The 17,224-nt window shown below is 32.3% G+C and overlaps 1 protein-coding gene and 1 long non-coding RNA gene across 23 annotated transcripts; one reads left to right on the forward strand and one right to left on the reverse strand.

Moving 5' to 3' along the window:
- Positions 1–3,521: 3,521 nt before the first annotated feature.
- On the reverse strand, positions 3,522–5,301 carry LOC100782141 (uncharacterized). Its single transcript, XR_137306.5, has 2 exons — positions 5,048–5,301; positions 3,522–3,854 (listed from the first exon to the last, which is right to left on the reverse strand). It is a non-coding gene; the product is annotated as an uncharacterized lncRNA (long non-coding RNA).
- Positions 5,302–5,553: 252 nt separating this feature from the next.
- On the forward strand, positions 5,554–14,192 carry LOC100786565 (BTB/POZ domain-containing protein At1g04390). Of its 22 annotated transcripts, none has more exons than XR_005888579.1 (12): positions 5,554–5,690; positions 5,945–6,083; positions 6,614–7,124; positions 7,219–7,352; positions 7,435–7,877; positions 8,078–9,211; positions 9,683–9,835; positions 10,532–11,042; positions 11,936–12,005; positions 12,197–12,272; positions 12,365–12,407; positions 13,457–14,192. XR_005888579.1 is itself a non-coding variant. In XM_041009525.1 (10 exons), the coding sequence occupies exons 1-9, from the start codon at positions 5,587–5,589 to the stop codon at positions 11,002–11,004; spliced, it is 3,003 nt and encodes a 1,000-aa protein (XP_040865459.1). In that variant the 5' UTR covers positions 5,554–5,586; the 3' UTR covers positions 11,005–11,042; positions 11,936–14,192. The 22 variants fall into 22 exon arrangements, 1 of the variants encoding a protein (XP_040865459.1); XR_005888568.1 differs by having other exon boundaries at positions 12,197–12,240; positions 12,335–12,407; XR_005888582.1 differs by lacking the exon at positions 12,365–12,407 and having other exon boundaries at positions 10,532–10,884; positions 10,973–11,042.
- The last annotated feature ends 3,032 nt before the right edge of the window (positions 14,193–17,224 follow it).

Here is a 17,224-nt window from a genome sequence, read left to right on the forward strand (position 1 = left end):
ACTTGATGTGACAATACTTGTGTTGTAAGTTGTGAATTATACAATAACCCGACCAGTATTTACCTTGAGAAAAATATTTATGCACAGTGTTAAAGGAAAAGTGTAGGATCCCTAGTTAGGAACCAGTGTTAAATTGTAGCGCAATATGTTGAACGTGTTTGAAATACGAGTGTGAGGTCGTAGGTATTGTATAATTCATTAGCAGTGCCTGCGTGCAAAAATTGTTTTAGGGGTTGGACCTAAATCAGGAAGGTGAGACCCTAACAGATTCTTCGAAGTCTTGGCCATGGGGAAAGACAGTCCGGTTTGAATGCTCCTTTAAGTCTATATTGATCCCATATGGTTGGAGCATTCTCGTAAAACAGAGTGACCCTAACTGATCACCTTATGATTTTACTTAGTGAGAGTGACTTGACATACCCATTGTGTGGGGTGTCTTGTTATGTACTCATAAGCGCCCTAGGGTGGTTTTTCACTGACATGGTACCACATTACATATAGGTTTGAGTCTTAGTATAATTGTTGTATAACATGTGCTAATTATTTATTATGAAATTGATGAGTGTTATTACGTCTTGACCCAAGTGTTGATTCACGTGTAATGTGATTGGTGATTGAAAAATGAATTTTAAATGATAAAGTGATGAAGTGATGTGAGTTGTATTAAGTTAAGCTATGTTATAAATACTTATATAATTTATTTGGATTACGTCTTTGTTTATTTGTATTTTTTTAGAAATATGATAACTCACTCCCTATATGCTATTTGTGTTTGGATCATGTGATGATCTCGAACCTTGTGTTCGTGGGAGGAGATGACTTTAAATAACCTCGTGCTAGAGGACGCTGAGACATAATACTCTGATAGGATATGACATTACGGATAAATTTTTATCTTAATTGCATGATGTTATTTTATTTTATTTTACCTTACTCACTTAACAAAATTTCTTTTGTAAACCTTGACGATCTTACTCCGAGTCGAATATGTATTTTTATAAGTTTTATTGGGCAATATTAAAGCGAATGTGAGTCTTTTACCCTTTTGAAATACTTTTATTTAAATGTGGGCAATATTAAATGTTTTTAAAAACTATTAATTAATTTCGCATTTTTATTCTTATTATTATTAGTATATGTGTATGTGGGGTAGAGGGTGTCACAGACATGACTTGGTGCAAGGTGTGTAGCTATTGGATGTGGGGATGGAAATGTGAGATTATTTATGGGATAGCCATCCTGGTAAATGTGTAAAATATTACATGGTGCACTCTGATACCATTCAATCTCTTTCTGTATCTGCTGATCAGAATTTCATTGTCACAGCTTCAGATAATGGTAAAGCCATTGCATATGATTTGAGGATGTGAATCAACATCCCTTGTTTACGGCATGTGCCTAGGCTGGTGTCCTTAGGGGAGGGTGTTACTCTACAAAATCCAGATTTTTGTTTTCATTTTTTGTTTATTTTTTCTATTTAGTATTGATTTTGAGTATTTTATGTTCATACTAGCTCAAGTTTAATGTGTTTCAATGAAAGGTGGATTTTTTGGTTGCAGACTATCATATTTACAAGTTAAATTGGTCACAAAGAAGCAAATAGTGAAATCCTTCAAAAGCTTTCAAATATTTTACCAATCACATTACTGTCCAGAAAGGAACAAGTCTATACTTAGTGTACTTAGTGTATGGTAATTTCATAAATTAGACAAGGAACAAATTTAGAAGAAAAAAACAGAAAAAAATAAGTTAAAAAGATAGAGAAGCGAATTAAATAATATGCTAAAAAGGCTTGCTTAACAAGAAATATAGCGTGCAGAATCATCAACGTAAACTAAAGCAAAACTCACAATATACTTGATTCGACGAGCTTTCAATTTGTGTAAGAGGTTTACTTTTCTTTTTCTTCACTGTTTTGAAAATAAATGATTGAATGACTAATATAAATTACTAAATTGTTTGCTTTTGTAATAATCATGGTTAAATCAGTATCTTCACGTGTCCAATCATCGGTTGTGTTTAACATTAAATATGTTTTTACTTGAAACTTAGTAAGAAAACAATAATAGTATATTAAGTACAAAAGATGTTTTAAATTTTCAATGAAAGCATTTAAAGGATAAAAAGACTTTTTAATTTATTGATTCTTATTATAATAGAAAATAAAAAATTATGTGAATTGTATTAGGTAAAAAAATAAACTTTTATAATGTTAATAAATTTTCTTATTACTTTAATATAATAAATATAAATAAAAATAATCTAAATAACATTAGATAAGGATATATGTATTCAAATTAAAATTTAAAAGATTTTTTCCATAAAAAAATATTGTGATATACATTCAGATTTTTAAATAATAAAAATAAGTCTTATTACTTTGTAATCAATACAGATTTAAAAAATATATAATAAAATTTGTTGATATTTAATTTAGATTTTTTTTATCACTTATAAAATATCTTAAGATATTTAAAAATATATAAATTTCTATAGATTCCATTGCTTTTTAAATATAAAAAATTAAATATCGCACTCATCAATTAATCCCATCGAAACATACTTAAGAGGCTTTATCAGACTCTTTCTTTCTTCTTTTTTTTTTTTTCTGCCTGTTGTCAAACTTTTTTTATCCTCTAGTCATATATATTTCTTAAAGAGGGTATAAACATTTTCCTGGTTGTGTCCAACTATGATCATAAAAAAATTTCCCCGTGTATTGATGTTATTGTAAAGAAATTTTCTTGGTGTATTGATGTTAATGTGTAGCTCTCGCTTGAGTTGTAGAATTCAATATTTTGCTGCTCATATTTTTTAAATTTTTTAATTATGATCTTTCTATTTTTTAAAATATATAATTTTATTTTTTTATGTTTTTCAAAATCTAGAATTAAAATTCCTCTATTTTAAAATTTAAAATAAAAATTTTAATCCTTTAGTTTTATAAAATCCACGATATTGATTCTTCAAATGGAAAGCATTTGTTTAAAAAAGAACCAAATCCCAAATTGTACAGAAATTGCGAACTAATCTGTCTTATAAGAAAACTAAAATCGCAAAATTAGACTAGATGTTTTCTATTTGGCCAAATGTACAATAGAGACCAAAATTACATTAGTCTCTTTTTATTTCATGACCCTTTTGTTCTACTTTTACCATTAAAATATCAGTAAAACTTCAATAGAAAAACACAAGTCAACAAATTTTTTTTATTTGTTTCAAACTCAATTCTATTCACAGCACGATTCTAACACCAAATCTACACAGGAAATAATTATCTATTTGGTTGTAGGCAAAATCAATTTTACTTCCATTACACTATTTATTAATGAAAATAACATTGATATTATCTAATTTAAAATGATTAGGCTCAACAAAAATAAGACAGAGGCCCCAGGCTAGATCGCTAACTATGTGAAAATATGATAAAAAATTGTTGATGAAAATAGTTGTGATAATATACATAGCATTATATATGAGCTAACGATTAGAGGTCACTTCAAGCATACAATAGGATCAAATTTTCATGGAAGTCTCGATACTAATATATAGCTATTCAACCAAAAAGTATAAAAACCAGTACATAATTAGATACCACAAAACACTAAACATCACAACTTAACCCACACTCAATAGTCTTGGACCAGGACCAGGACCAGTAAAGCAAACTAAGTCAAGAGTGAAGCTCCCCTAGCGACTAGACCTCAAGATCATAAGAGCCATAACAGCCTAAAATGTCATGAGGCTGGTAGCAGATGGAAAGCTCATCTCAACTCCTGCTCAAGCACCTACTTAGATCTTTGTCTCATCTTTCGGCGCTTCCTCTTCAACCTCCTCATGCGCTTCTTCTTCCACTGATACATAGCAACATTGTGTTAGTCTTGTCTTGTAGAAAAAGGAAAAACAGAACCTTGTGGCAAACAATAGTTAAAGGACAAAAAGATCATGCACAAAATGATATGAAATTTTAATACTAGCACTTTACACACTAACTAATACCACAACTTCCCTACTCAAAAGTCACACATGACTAAACTATATTTGACATAAATGCAGCACCCATCTTTAGGATTTAGCTCCTTTAGAGTAACTCGATTTAGGGGGAAAATGATGATATAAGCCATTGATTTAGAGGAGCCAAACCCGTCCTTTATTAATCTCCACAATGCCAAATCCTCACCTTTCCTTCACAGTGATTTGTTAAGAGTGAAGTGAAGTGGGAGGGAGGGTAAAGAAAGGAAGAATTTTTAAATTTTTCATGGATTGGTTCAAAGATATGAAGAAGGAAAGGAAAAAGAGAGGGCTAAAATTCATGCACTTCCATTTTCATCACCCTCCAATATTGGGGGATTTAGAGGGACAAAAGAAGTGATTTGTAGTATTGGAATGTGTTGACAAAGGTAATCACTCCCCTCCCTTTCCTTCCCCTGTTTTGAACCAAACATAGTATAAAACAATGAGGTACATATGACTTCAAATGCATAAATACCAAATTCACAAGACAGACCATGGCATTCAATGATGTTTGATTAACGTACAATTTGATCCTTATGAAATCAAACACTACCACTGACATCCAATAATGGCAGCACAAGGAAAAATTGGGTTCCACAGGGAACAACACTACCTATCTGTGAAAAAAATCCAATCACATCACATCAAAAACTAATCTAACCAATTTCAAATTAGATGAATTATGACAATTCACTTTCTTCCAACACCCAAATCATAGAGTGCATCAAATTCCTTCAAATCCAAAACAACAAACAAACTGCAAAGATCATAGCAGTCTCATTTACACCCAATACATCAGCAATTCAGAAAACCATTTCTCCGACGCAATATCAATATTGAAAAGAAAAAAAATCAAACATTAAACAATCGAGTAGACTAATTCACAATTATACTCGGATCCTGAAAAGTTCGAAACAGGTAAAGTAAAATCAAATAAAAATGCGATTCTACAAACACAAAAGAAAATCAACAAAAACAAAAAAAAAAGGCGATAAAGGAAGAAAGATGAATAATCAAAGGAAAAGCGTTTAACCTTAGCTCTCATCTTGAACGACTAAGGCTCTCACGCTTCTCTCAACGATGGCAAATTTCTGAAGAAAACGATTCCTGAATGTGAACGTGTGGAGACAAAGCACTTGTTTCGGTATTTATAGTGGGAAACGCGAAACCCTAACCCCTTTTACGGGTCGGGTCGGGTCATGGGGGGGCAAAATTGTAATATTAAAAACAATATTTGAGGCAAAATGAGAAAAAAAAGAACATATTTTGATGAGAGAACTTAAGAAATTTCTGGACTTTCCCCACTTCAGAAGGTTAAAATAACATTTGATGAAAACTTCTTCAAATAGAAAAACAAATAATCCCTTCACCAATAAAATAAAATAATCATGATTGGAAATGTTGTTAGTGTCTACAAATACAGAGTTTGCTAGAAGGGCGAGTTCCGGCGGTGTTCAAACATCCATCAAGAGCTGAACTCAGAGCTCCTCTCTTCAACACAATTCAATTTCTTCTTTCACTTTGATCCTCTCTCTCTCTCTCTCTTCAATTCTCCCACAAAACGTAGAAACCATGAAATCCAGCAGAGAGAAAGAGAAAGAGAACGATCGCTGCATCAGTTCTCATATGCAGACCCTCCATCGCCGTCTTCTCCACGCCTTAAACCTTGGCACCAGGTCTCAACTCGCACCCCCCACTTCCCCCCAATTTTTTATTCCGTAAAATTTTCTTGAAATTTTCTATCTTTTTCACTTTTGACATAGTGGGCACCCTGCTACCCACCATTTAATTTTCTATGCACATGTTTGGATTGAAGTTAGAAATGTTGTGTGCGTGATCCAATGCAAATTCAACTGATAAAAGCAAGGGTTCTGATCCTTGGTTTGTTTTGTTGTTGTTGTGAATCTTTTTTAATATATTTTTTCAACAGACATTTTGATGAGAAGACAAATAGATGGAATTGGCAGTGTGCCAACATTGAAGTGCAGAAAAATGTGCTGCGATCAATTGGTGCGTTTCTTGATTCATTATCGGGAGATGCACGTGCTGCACGTCATGCTATTGTTAAGGTACATTGTTTACATTTTTTGACTGTAGTTAATAGAACAATATGAACCTGAATTTGGAGTTTTATGCTAGTTCGTTAGAGTTCTAAATCATATATGACTGTATGTACATGAAAAGTTTGAAGAACTTGTTGATTTCTTTTAATGAATTTGCTCTAGTCAATTGCATTCGGCATACTTAGGAAGTTAGGATTATGTTTACATCGGGGAATTACTTGCAATGATTTATTTGCATTTCAGTTTAATTATAAATTAAATAGAAGAAAACATTTCCTAAGTGTCCATTTGGTTTGAGATTTCACTTTGTTCCCTGTTTTCTGATGTCATTTTTACTGTACTAACTTTTGAAATCACGAAATAAAGTGAAAACAGAAAATATTTTCTCAAGGCAAACAGATACTTTTTGAAACTGGTTACTAATGTACAAATTCCAACATATATATTTATGTAGAATGGTTTGATATAAATGAGTTGGTCTGATATTTTCAATAACAATGAAATATGTACTTCCCTACGTTGCTTTACTTCTTTAGGAATCTGTTGCTGATAGTATTTTGGGAGCATTATTATGGATTCTTCAATGCAAAAGTGAGGCTTTGTTAAGCATGGCATCAAATGTGGCAGTGAAGTTAGTTAGTTCTATACCTAATTCATTATTGCAATTGCATATGTTGGATCTTGTTTATTGTCTGTCATCCTTGTTATCTTCGCATCAAGTAGAAGTTGCAACACCCTGTGCTATTGCTTTGAATTTGGTAATCTCAAATTTGAGTGCTACAAGTGAGAAGGCAGTTATGGAAGCATTGAACGAAACAGAGACTTCCATACGTATAGTCAGAAATATAAAGTTTTTTGCTGAAGATGCAAAGAAAATTGAATATTTCAAAGAGATGACTTTGCTTTTGAGCGCAATACTGTGGCGCTGGCCTCCATCTAGGTTCTCTGTTGGTAATGATGTTATACTTATGAAAGGCTTAGCAAACATCCATACAAGGACAGAGAGTTCTATTAAAATTGCACTTTTAAAGCTGTACACATCTCTAGGTATTAAAATATCCCTCCACCTTCCACTACAAACAAAAACTTTTATCATCCATTTTCAAGTATTTAGACCAACTAATTTCTATTTTGTTACCAGCTTTATGTGATTCTGTAGCAAGAAAACTTATAGAGGATGGAGAAGGATTTCCACAGATGGTTGTGCAGGCAATGGGAAAATCAAACCCTCATGCTGTTCAGATAGAGGGGTTTAGGCTTGCTCAATGTCTATTGGTAACATTTAATTGTTCTCTAAGATTATCACTGTAATATAAAGTATCACTCCTAACAAAGATTGGTTTTATCATCTGTTCAGAGATCCCAAGAGAATTGTTTAGAAGTGGTTGGTCTGTGTGGTGAAGCCCTTGTTGATGCAATAATTTGTGGGATGAAAGAAACTGGGCTGAGTTCTAAAAAAATTGGGAACAACCATGGGTCTTTGTCAGTGGAAGCATGCCAGTTGGCTCTAATAACTCGCTGGGCAGGTGATCATCATATCAATTTTTGGAAACAAGGAATTGATAGAATTCTCCTTAATCTTCTGATTGAAAATATTCAAGACCAATTGTCTGAGCCTGTCTTGTCATTGGAAAAACAAATATCCATGGCAAAAGAGGGATTAAAAGCCAATTATCATCTTGGTCTTAGGAGTTATCTGTGGGACATTCTTGGGTGGCTTACTATTCATTGTGGAGAAAATTTAAACCCTTATACTCATGGAAGCAAGCTCTGCATCAACTTACTAATTACATGTGCATGGTAAACTGTATTCTTTCCATTATAATTTCTTGATGGATTTATCATGTGTATACACGTTGATATTATGATATATCCTATGTCTCAGTTTCTTACTAATACTGTTGATTATTTTCTGAAATTTTATAGCTGAACTTTTATTTCACCTTCATTGTGTTGATGCTCTCCAAATATACTAATTCTAGTTTCTCCTTTGTCTATAGCTTGAGTTTTGTGGATACACTTGAAAAATGGTGCCGAATATGTCAAAAGGATATTGATGATCATTTTCAAAGTGAACCAGTATCAAGGGCTGTTCTAATGATGATTCATTCTCCATGTAATACCATCTCCTCGTATGCTAGATTCTTATTATTAGATGCACTTGAGGTGAAAGGCTTGTCATGCTTGAAAAGCTTAATACATACTCTAGATTATACATCATCCCTAGAAAGCTATGGATCATTTGATAAACTTCAACTGGTTATTAACTTAATTGGGTTGACTTGTCTTTCAAGTTTACCAGAGTATCAAAGCTGTATCATAGAGAGCAAAGGGATAAAAGCAATTGTTCTTCTTGTGAAACGATGCTTAAGTAATGATATTCATGTAGAAAGGCGAAACTTCACTCCTCATTTGCACACAACATTCCAGGAAAGGTCTTGTTGCTGTATGGATAAAGAAGATTGGGAAGGTTCCAATGTTCTCTTATTTTATAGTTTGTTGGGATTGTCTGAAATTCTTCGTCAGTGTGACCTTCTACAAGATAATTCTCAGCAATATTCTAGAGAGGTGACAAATATTAGAGCTCAGTTAGTTAGCAAACTTCATGAGATCTGTAGTGGCAACTCTTTCAGTCCTGGAGTGAGATGGTATGTTTTGTATATTCTAACTTATTTTGGATTTTACGGTTTCCCAAATGAGTTAGCCAAAAGGATTGGGAAATCTCTCAATAAGGAAGAATACTCAGATATGCGGCTCGTTGTAGCAAATGGGGTGTCTGTGAGTGTTCATGGTGTTATTCTTGCTGTTCGATGTCCATCACTGCTGCCTCCTCAATTGTTACCTAGTATGAAGAATTCTGAAAAGGTAACAGATAAGTTTGTCAGAGAGACCATGAGAGAAGTTCAATTATCTTCTCATGTTGATTATGAAGCATTGGTGTTGTTGTTGGAATATGTATACTTGGGATGTTTACATGCAGGAGAAGAAACAGTGAAGAAGCTGAAAATTCTTGCTAAGCGCTGCAAACTACAGCATCTCCTGCAAATGCTTTATAGACAACGTCCAAAGTGGGGCACACCTTTCCCCAGCTTTAATCTTACTCCATCTCTTGGTTCAGCCGGAAGTTGTTTTTCGTATGATTTCCTTGTTGATCAGCTTCTTATAAAATATCTTGAAATTGCATGTGATTGGTGTAATCTTGCATTTTCTTTTTTGTTTATGTCTATTCCCATCTTTATTTCCCACAAAACCCTGTGCATTAATTCACATATACTAGAATAGCAGCCTTCAGCATTAATAGGTTGTTAGGTTCATTCAGTGTTTTTAAAATGAGAGGTATGTTTCTGAAAGGACTATTGAACTTGGAAGCAGTTGCTAAATGCAATTGTATTATTATTATTATTATTATCAAGTATATAGTAAGACAACTATTAGCTAAACTTACTGATTGGAGCTTGCTTATTGATTATATATTTCTTGACTTGTATTTAGGGTAAGTAAAGGGTTTCTACTTTCTATACAATGAAGAATAATAACAGTGACATTGCTAACATTTGTTTGCAAGGTTTGGGAGAGAAATTCTGATTTTTTCAATTTCTTTTCAGGGATGCTATATTGGAAGCTAAATCAAATAAACTTGTTGGGTGGACATGCAACATTTGTTCTGACACAGTGCCCCATATGCATGTTCACAAAGTTATATTGCAGTCTGGTTGTGATTATTTACAAGGTTTATTCCGGTCAGGAATGCGAGAAAGGTGATTATTGATCAAGACATTGATAATTGATCTATTTTACAGTTTTTTCTGATATACAGATGATGAAAATGACACCCAAAAGCTTTGCCTATTATTCAAGCTGGAGCTCATGAAAATTGAACATGTAGATGGTCCAAAGGAAGACATGCATGGGTGTCTATATCTTATCCTCTGTTGACAATATCTATGCTACCTGTTCTAGGATTAAACTCTGATTAAAGACCTGATAAGAACCTTGGGGCCCAAGGCCTTCTAAACCCCTGCACTAGAGTCCCATACTTCTAATGTGGGACTCAAGCTCCACACCTTGCAATTGGATCCTGACAAAGCCATGATTCAAATCTTCTCTTCACAAGCATATTTTAACTAAGTATATTACCTTTGGAAACTCATTGACACATGTTCTTGAGTCTTGAGTTCTAAATAATTTAATCTAAGAATTGGTTGGAAATGGTTTGGAACCTTGTCTTTTGTCATCATGGTTTGCATTGTTATGTTCATCCGATGTTAACTTCATTTGAACTCTCAAGTTAGTCTGGTACATCCTTGGAAATTTAGATGTGGAAGAATTTTTCATTTCTAATAAGAAACTATTCAAGCCTTCTCTGTTTGCTTTAATTTTTGTGTCCCTTTTGCATTTTGATTGCCTTGTCTGTTCCCCTAAGGGTCAGTCTTAAATGTTATTCATTCTTGCAGTCATTCACAAGTCATAAAAGTTGATATTAGCTGGGAAGCATTGATCAAACTAGTGCAGTGGTTTTATTCTGATGAGCTGCCTAATCCTCCCTCTGGATGCTTGTGGGATAATATGGATGATGAAGAAAAGCTATTCAATCTACAACCATATGTGGAGCTTTGTTGGCTTGCTGAGTTCTGGATTTTGGAAAATATTCAGGAAGCCTGCTGGGATGTGATTATGTCTTGTCTTGATTCTTCCAGTCAGTTGCCCATTAAAATAATCAAAATGGCATATAATCACTCTTTGTGGAAGTTGGTTGACGTTGCAGCAAATCTCATGGCTCCTTCATATCGTCAATTACAAAATTCTGGTGAACTTGAAGAATTTGATGATGCGCTAGTGCACTTAATTTATTCTGCTTCTATTCAACTTAACCAAGAAGGCAAAAATTGCTTTAGGTGATTCAATATTTCCTCAAGATGATTCATAGTGCAGGAGATTAAGGAGCTAAAAACTTTGTCATGTTAGGTATGCTGACCTTTCTGTCACATTATTTTTTTATTTTGAAGGTTCTAAAATTACTTCTAGAATTTTAATATGAATCCCAAAACTGGGTCTTTCCTGCTTCTTCATTAAAATCTGAAAGGCAAAATCTGCTTAATTAGGGACATTAAACATGTTCTATATTATATATTAGTCTTCCTTCCATTTCCCTGACAATATTTGTTTTTTCATTTTGCACTTATTATATCAGTGCTGGTTTTGCTGAAAGCTCTATATAATTCCCTTTTCAAATAACTAAGAAAACCAATTCAAGTTCTCCAGTTTTATGTAGCTTCCCGATTATTTTATTCATAGGTTTTCTGACTTCTGTAATTCATCAAACTCATAGTATCACTAAGCTTTGTCCTAATCTGTAGGAGTTTTCTTGTCATATATTATTTTGCATAAAAGTTTTTCTAGAAAGGAGAGAAGATACATCTGGGGGAGAATTAAAAAATTTCCTTAATAAAAAAAGAAAAGGAAAGAAAACAGTGAGCTGAAGTAGCTCAAACATGCCACAAAACTCATCAATCTCTTTTACATATCATTAATAGAAAAGTCATTGTAGCAACCATGGGCAGACACTTAATTATAATCTTATCCTGTGGCAAGTGTAAGTAACCAGTGAATTAATTGGGCGAGGAGATAAAAAACAAAGAAAGTAGGGAGAGGGGAAGGGGATTCATTTGCAGTGTCATTAAGTGAATCTTTTGAGTACCTTAATTTTTTGTAAAAAAATAGCTTTTTCTCCAAAAGTTTTTTTAGTAAGATTTTGATTATATGGTATTTTAAACACAAAATAAGCTAACCCAAACAAAAAAGTTTATGACCATGCGATTTATTAAAACTGGTTTGTTTCATCTATATATTGATTGTAGGCAACTGCAGGACCTGAGGTGAGGCGTGCTCCATCATTCAAAGCAAGTAAAACGATTTGTAGTGGTGGAGGTTAGAAAAAACTTGTTGCTATTTTAGGACTATAATCTTATGTTTGGTCTGTTTAGAATAAATCTTTCACGTAGTAGTTCTTATAAACAATTCATAGTAGCCAATGTGGATTTGCTCCCTCCTTTATCTTCTTTTTTATCTGTTTTTTGGATTTAAATTGAAGTTGAAGATATCATGTCATTTGATTTCAGTTCATAAACCATCAGTTCAAAGCTCAGTCTACAAATCATTTTAAGTAATTCATGAGTTCCTCCATCTTATTTATTGGTAGGTATTTCTCTTCTATTCTGAAAACACATTTTAACTAGTTATTCTTTTTATATTAATAGGAATCCATGATGCAAATAATCTTCTTTCAGAAATTTTCTATCCCGTTCCAGCTAATAACTATGTCATACACCAGTAAGTTATTACTTCAAAGACTTTCTCATCTAATAACAATAATTGAAAATAAATAATTTAGTGTTCCATTTGGTTCACATACGAAATTAGGTAGTGATATTCCTTCTCTAATTTGCCTAGGTTATGGTTAAAAGTAAAATTGTTTAACACAACTCCCCCCAATGACTTAGGAATGGTGATTTGGAAGAGTAGATTTCTGGGAACTTCAAGGGGATGGCAGTTTTTGCTTTCTGCAACCCTGTTTGTTAAGGGGTGTACACACAAGTTAACTCATGAACAACAACATTATCTTTGAGGAATTTAGAAAGGATTTGATTCACACTCTTCCCATTATCTTAATGCAATCTTTTAATTGGGCCCCCAAACTGTGTTTGAATCATAAAGTAAAAGTTTACTAACAATTGAAAAAATGATAAAGAATTTAGGTGGGAAAGAGAAAGAAAGAGGGGAAGAGGGAAGAAGAGAACAGAGCCAAGAGGATAGAGATGAGAAAAACAAAGATATCAGAGAACTGTAAACTGCACTTCTGTTATTATTGCTCTAGTCTGTCTAAAATACATAGCCCTGCTCTATTTATAGGCAGCTACCCAACAGCTATGAAATCCATTTAATGGTAGCTGGCTAACTAACTGATTAACATTCTTATCCTATTTGTGTTTACATAACAATACCCCTTCCCCAAAAAGGACCCTTGCCCTCAAGGGCCTTGTACTTCAAACGAGATGGTAAGAGGAAAATCTTCAGTTCAATTCCCAAAGAATTTTTGAAGAATTCTTCCAAAAGTTACTCTCAATAACAGGATCATTATCACTAATTATCTCTACTGGTGCTCCATGTAGTCTATAGAATTGATAGCTGAGCAAGTGTTAACGGCTGCAAATGGATGCAAAAAAGCCACAAAATGGGCATACTTGCTCATACGATCAATCAAATAGTATCCTTGTCTTGCAGTAAAAACAAAAATTTTGGGCTGTGTTTAGATGCTTCTTCTACAGTTAAAGTTTGTGTTTGTTTTAACATTTTGTTATCCATTGCACACGTTCCTATAGGCACCAAACGTGACTACAAGAATTTGTAGGATCTCCCTTGAATAGAGTTTCAACGGCTAATCAAACCCAGCAAAAGCTTTAAACGTTTTTGAAGAGTTCTTGGGGGCAGAAGGAACATCCTTGACTATCCCAGTTGCTGACTTCTCTTATGGCTAGGTCCCACTTCCCGCTAAGTCGTTCTTGCTGGACTTCCACTTATCTTGTGTACTTGCTGCTATGTTAACATTGGCAGCAGCCATGTAACTCGTGTTCTTAGTCAACATTTTCCTCTCAGCCTTCCATTGCAGTGTGATTTCTTGTATATGTGCCAAGCTTCTCTCATGATTTTTGGCTTGAATAAACAGACTTGGCCAGCATATTCTTCCTGCAGACCAGCCCTGTAAGCATCAACAAGGTATTATTCAGACAAGAAAAATGATCTTGATGGCATGTATGATGGTGTCCTTCGCTGCGACCAGTCGAACATTGTTGGAGCTTGGAGGCATCATCTTTGGCATATTAAATGCTGAAGTTGATTAGAAATGCCCTCCATAGTGTATGGACCTTTGCAAGCTTCAGAGGTGATTTGTATTTTAGAATAGTTGTAGTACTTTCCTTTCATTCTTTATTGTTCTGGACTTGCCACGTTTACGTCTTTGAGAAAAAATTAAGATTGTGTTGGTGAAGTTTTGTCTAGGGGTTTATGAACTTTTCGTGTAATATCCTCTTGTTCTGATATTGATCTGCAGTTGGAATATTTTTCAAGCTGGTATTTAACTTCATTTTATGCTTTGAATTATATCAGGTGTGTATTTGGACTGAATTGGTTTTGGAGATTATTTTAATAATTGACTGTGCCTAATTATCTATAGTCGATTATTGTTATATGTATTATACGAAAAAAATATTATATTTAGATGTTAATTGAATGTAATTTTAAGATAATTCATTTTGTTTGGATTATTTAAAAAATTATAGCAAATTATTTGTAGAAATTAATTTATATGTAAAATAAGATTTACACATGTTTGTAGTCCTTATAATATATTTTTTTTTTTGGTTTTAGTTCATATAAAATTGTGTTTTTTTTTTCAAACAAGAAACTTTAAATGCCATAACATTTTCATATATTCAAACAAGAGATAAAGGGACTTAGACCCGTTTGAATAAACTTCAAAAGTACTTATAAAAGGAGAAAATAAGAAGAAAAATAAATAAAACTTTTCATAAGTTAAAAATAACTTTTTGGAGAAACAAATGTAGAGTAGATTCTAAAAATTAGCTTATGGAGAAGCTAAATTTAGCTTATAGAAATTATTTTCTTTTTTTTTCTCTTATAATTATTCTTCAAGAAATTTACTTAAACATGCTCTTAAAGTCATTTGTATTTAAATATCTAGTTATATGAAAGAATTCATAGGCTAGGATGGGTACATTGTCAAGTCTCCAACTATGGAAAAGCAATTTTAAGCCATTAGATATTAATTTTTAGGTTAAAATTCAATTTTGATTTCTGTAATATGTAATTTTAGTTTTCTTATTTTTAAATTGAAACATTTAGTTTTCTCATTTTTAAAAAGAGTAAATTGCATCAACCTCTTCACAACCTTGTAAACATTACTAACATTGTGTGGAAAAAAAATAATGTTGACCATCAAATAAATTAAGGACAACAGCCTACAGAAACACAAGGGTCATTCTTTACTTAAAATGTTATAAAATCTTGGTTTATGTCATACGTAGAGATATTTATGCCAACTATTATCAGATTCTGCAATAGAATTCTACATACTCTAAAGTACCACCAAATGAACATAACAACAAGAATAAAGTATGTCATAATCCTATACTTGTCTTGAGATGTAACGGTTTAGGTAAGGAAGGAGAAAATGAATAGAGACTCCAAATAACATTTTAATATGGGGTCATATGAACATAACAACTCTCAAACTCCGCAGATCTCGCCGTGACGAGGAAGCAATTATCAGAAACCAATAGGGGAATTTGAATGAACAGTTGGTGGGCACTTGGGTCTAGAGATATTATAAGTTATTTTCAGATGAAGATGTTCCAAAATTTAACAGGGTCGATCAGAAAAGACAACAAGAATTAGAATTTTTTGTCTGTTGTCGTGTATTACATATTTGATAGTAAATTTTTGTTATACTAATTGATTATAATCAAACATGATTAAGTTTGTTTTATATTCTTAATTTATGGCATGAATTGATTGAGCAGAGGGTGATTGAAAATATGACATGGCAACGGAGGATGAGATATTAAGCAGTGTCGTGGCAATGGTAAGGGCAATTAGGCTATTGTGTTAGGCCTCCCACCAAGCTCTTAATTTTATAAATATTTATAAAAATGAATTTAAATTTAAATTTTTAGGTAATATATTTTATTATATTATTTATTATTATTACTTTAGTAAAATGATAAAATTTTAATATATGTATACAGAGATATATTATAAATCATTTGAGAAGTTTGTCATTCTTTTGAAAATTATAGAAAAATTAGTTTCCATTTACTTTAAATTAAAAATAATCATATTAAAATGAATATAGTGATTAAATTTTATAAAAAAAATATGTTGTATATTTTTGTAAAAATGAGAGTGGCGAGATTACACATTTTTTTATTGTAAAATATAAAATTATTTTGTACTTTTTATTTAAATCATAATAATTGAAAATTGTAAGGGAAAGTGAATTGAAAAAAATATTATATTTATCTTGAACTAAATTTAAGTTTTAGTGAGTATTAATTTGATATTATTGGTCTTAATTTTTCTCCCTAAATTGAAGATGTTAAAAGAAATACTAACAGAAAAATCAATGTCTTATTAAAAATATTAAAAGTATATTAAAAAAATTAATTCCTTTTATATGCATCTAATATTTATAAAATATAATTAATAATACTGTCATTGTCAAAAAAATATTGAAATTAATTTTTTCTAGATTTAATTTGAGATCATTCCATTATAAGATATAGTAGAATAAATTACAAAGAGATGTGAAAATATTGCTTGAATATTAAATTTTAATTGACAATTTTTACACAAAAAAGTGGAAAAATAAAATAAAAATAGATAAAACTCACCTACAAAATTTATCTAAAACCAAAAAATATATAGACACTGCCTCTGATCTTATGCAGTGTATACGGTACATGCAGTTTATAACAGAATTAGGCACTCACGATTCAGCCTTGTCTCATACCACTTCCTTTCTTATTAGTGAAGTTCATTTGGTTGATTAAAAAATAACAAAGCAATGAGGTTCTGAAAAATGGAATCACACGAAGGAAGGGGGTGGAGACATTAAAGCATCATATGTCAATCACATGCCAAATTCTGTTAATGACACCACCATTTGGGACAGGAGAAAGGCTTGTGTAAGGAGAATTTGTAGAGTGAAAAAAGAGAGAATGCATTGTAATTAGAATATTTATCAAGAGAAATCACTGAAATTTACTCTTTTAAAAAACATGTAATGAGTGATGCATTGTAATTAGAATAAATATCAAATTGAGGACGTTGAAAGTGAGAGATTTAATGTTGACAATATGGGGCCTTTAATGAGTGATGTGTCACCGTTTAATTTGATGTGGGGCTGATGCAGTGGAGACTAAGAAACCCAAACAAGAGGAAAGAGAGGCCTCTCACAATGAAGGTGGGAGTTTCTAATCCATTTTAAAAAATCTACCATTTCAATCTTTTTATTTTAAAATAAAAATATTTAATTCTTCTATTTAAAAAAAATTATGATTTTAATCTTTTTT

The sequence above is a fragment of the Glycine max genome, chromosome 15 (genome assembly GCF_000004515.6).
Source record: "Glycine max cultivar Williams 82 chromosome 15, Glycine_max_v4.0, whole genome shotgun sequence".
Taxonomy (NCBI): domain Eukaryota; kingdom Viridiplantae; phylum Streptophyta; class Magnoliopsida; order Fabales; family Fabaceae; genus Glycine; species Glycine max.

Coding starts and splice junctions, on each gene's coding strand:
- LOC100786565 (XM_041009525.1), top strand. CDS start 5,587: ATGAAATCCAGCAGAGAGAAAGAGAAAGAGAACGATCGCTGCATCAGT. Junction 7,125..7,218: donor AAAGCTGTACACATCTCTAG/GTATTAAAATAT, acceptor TTTTGTTACCAG/CTTTATGTGATTCTGTAGCA. Junction 9,212..9,682: donor TCAGCCGGAAGTTGTTTTTC/GTATGATTTCCT, acceptor ATTTCTTTTCAG/GGATGCTATATTGGAAGCTA.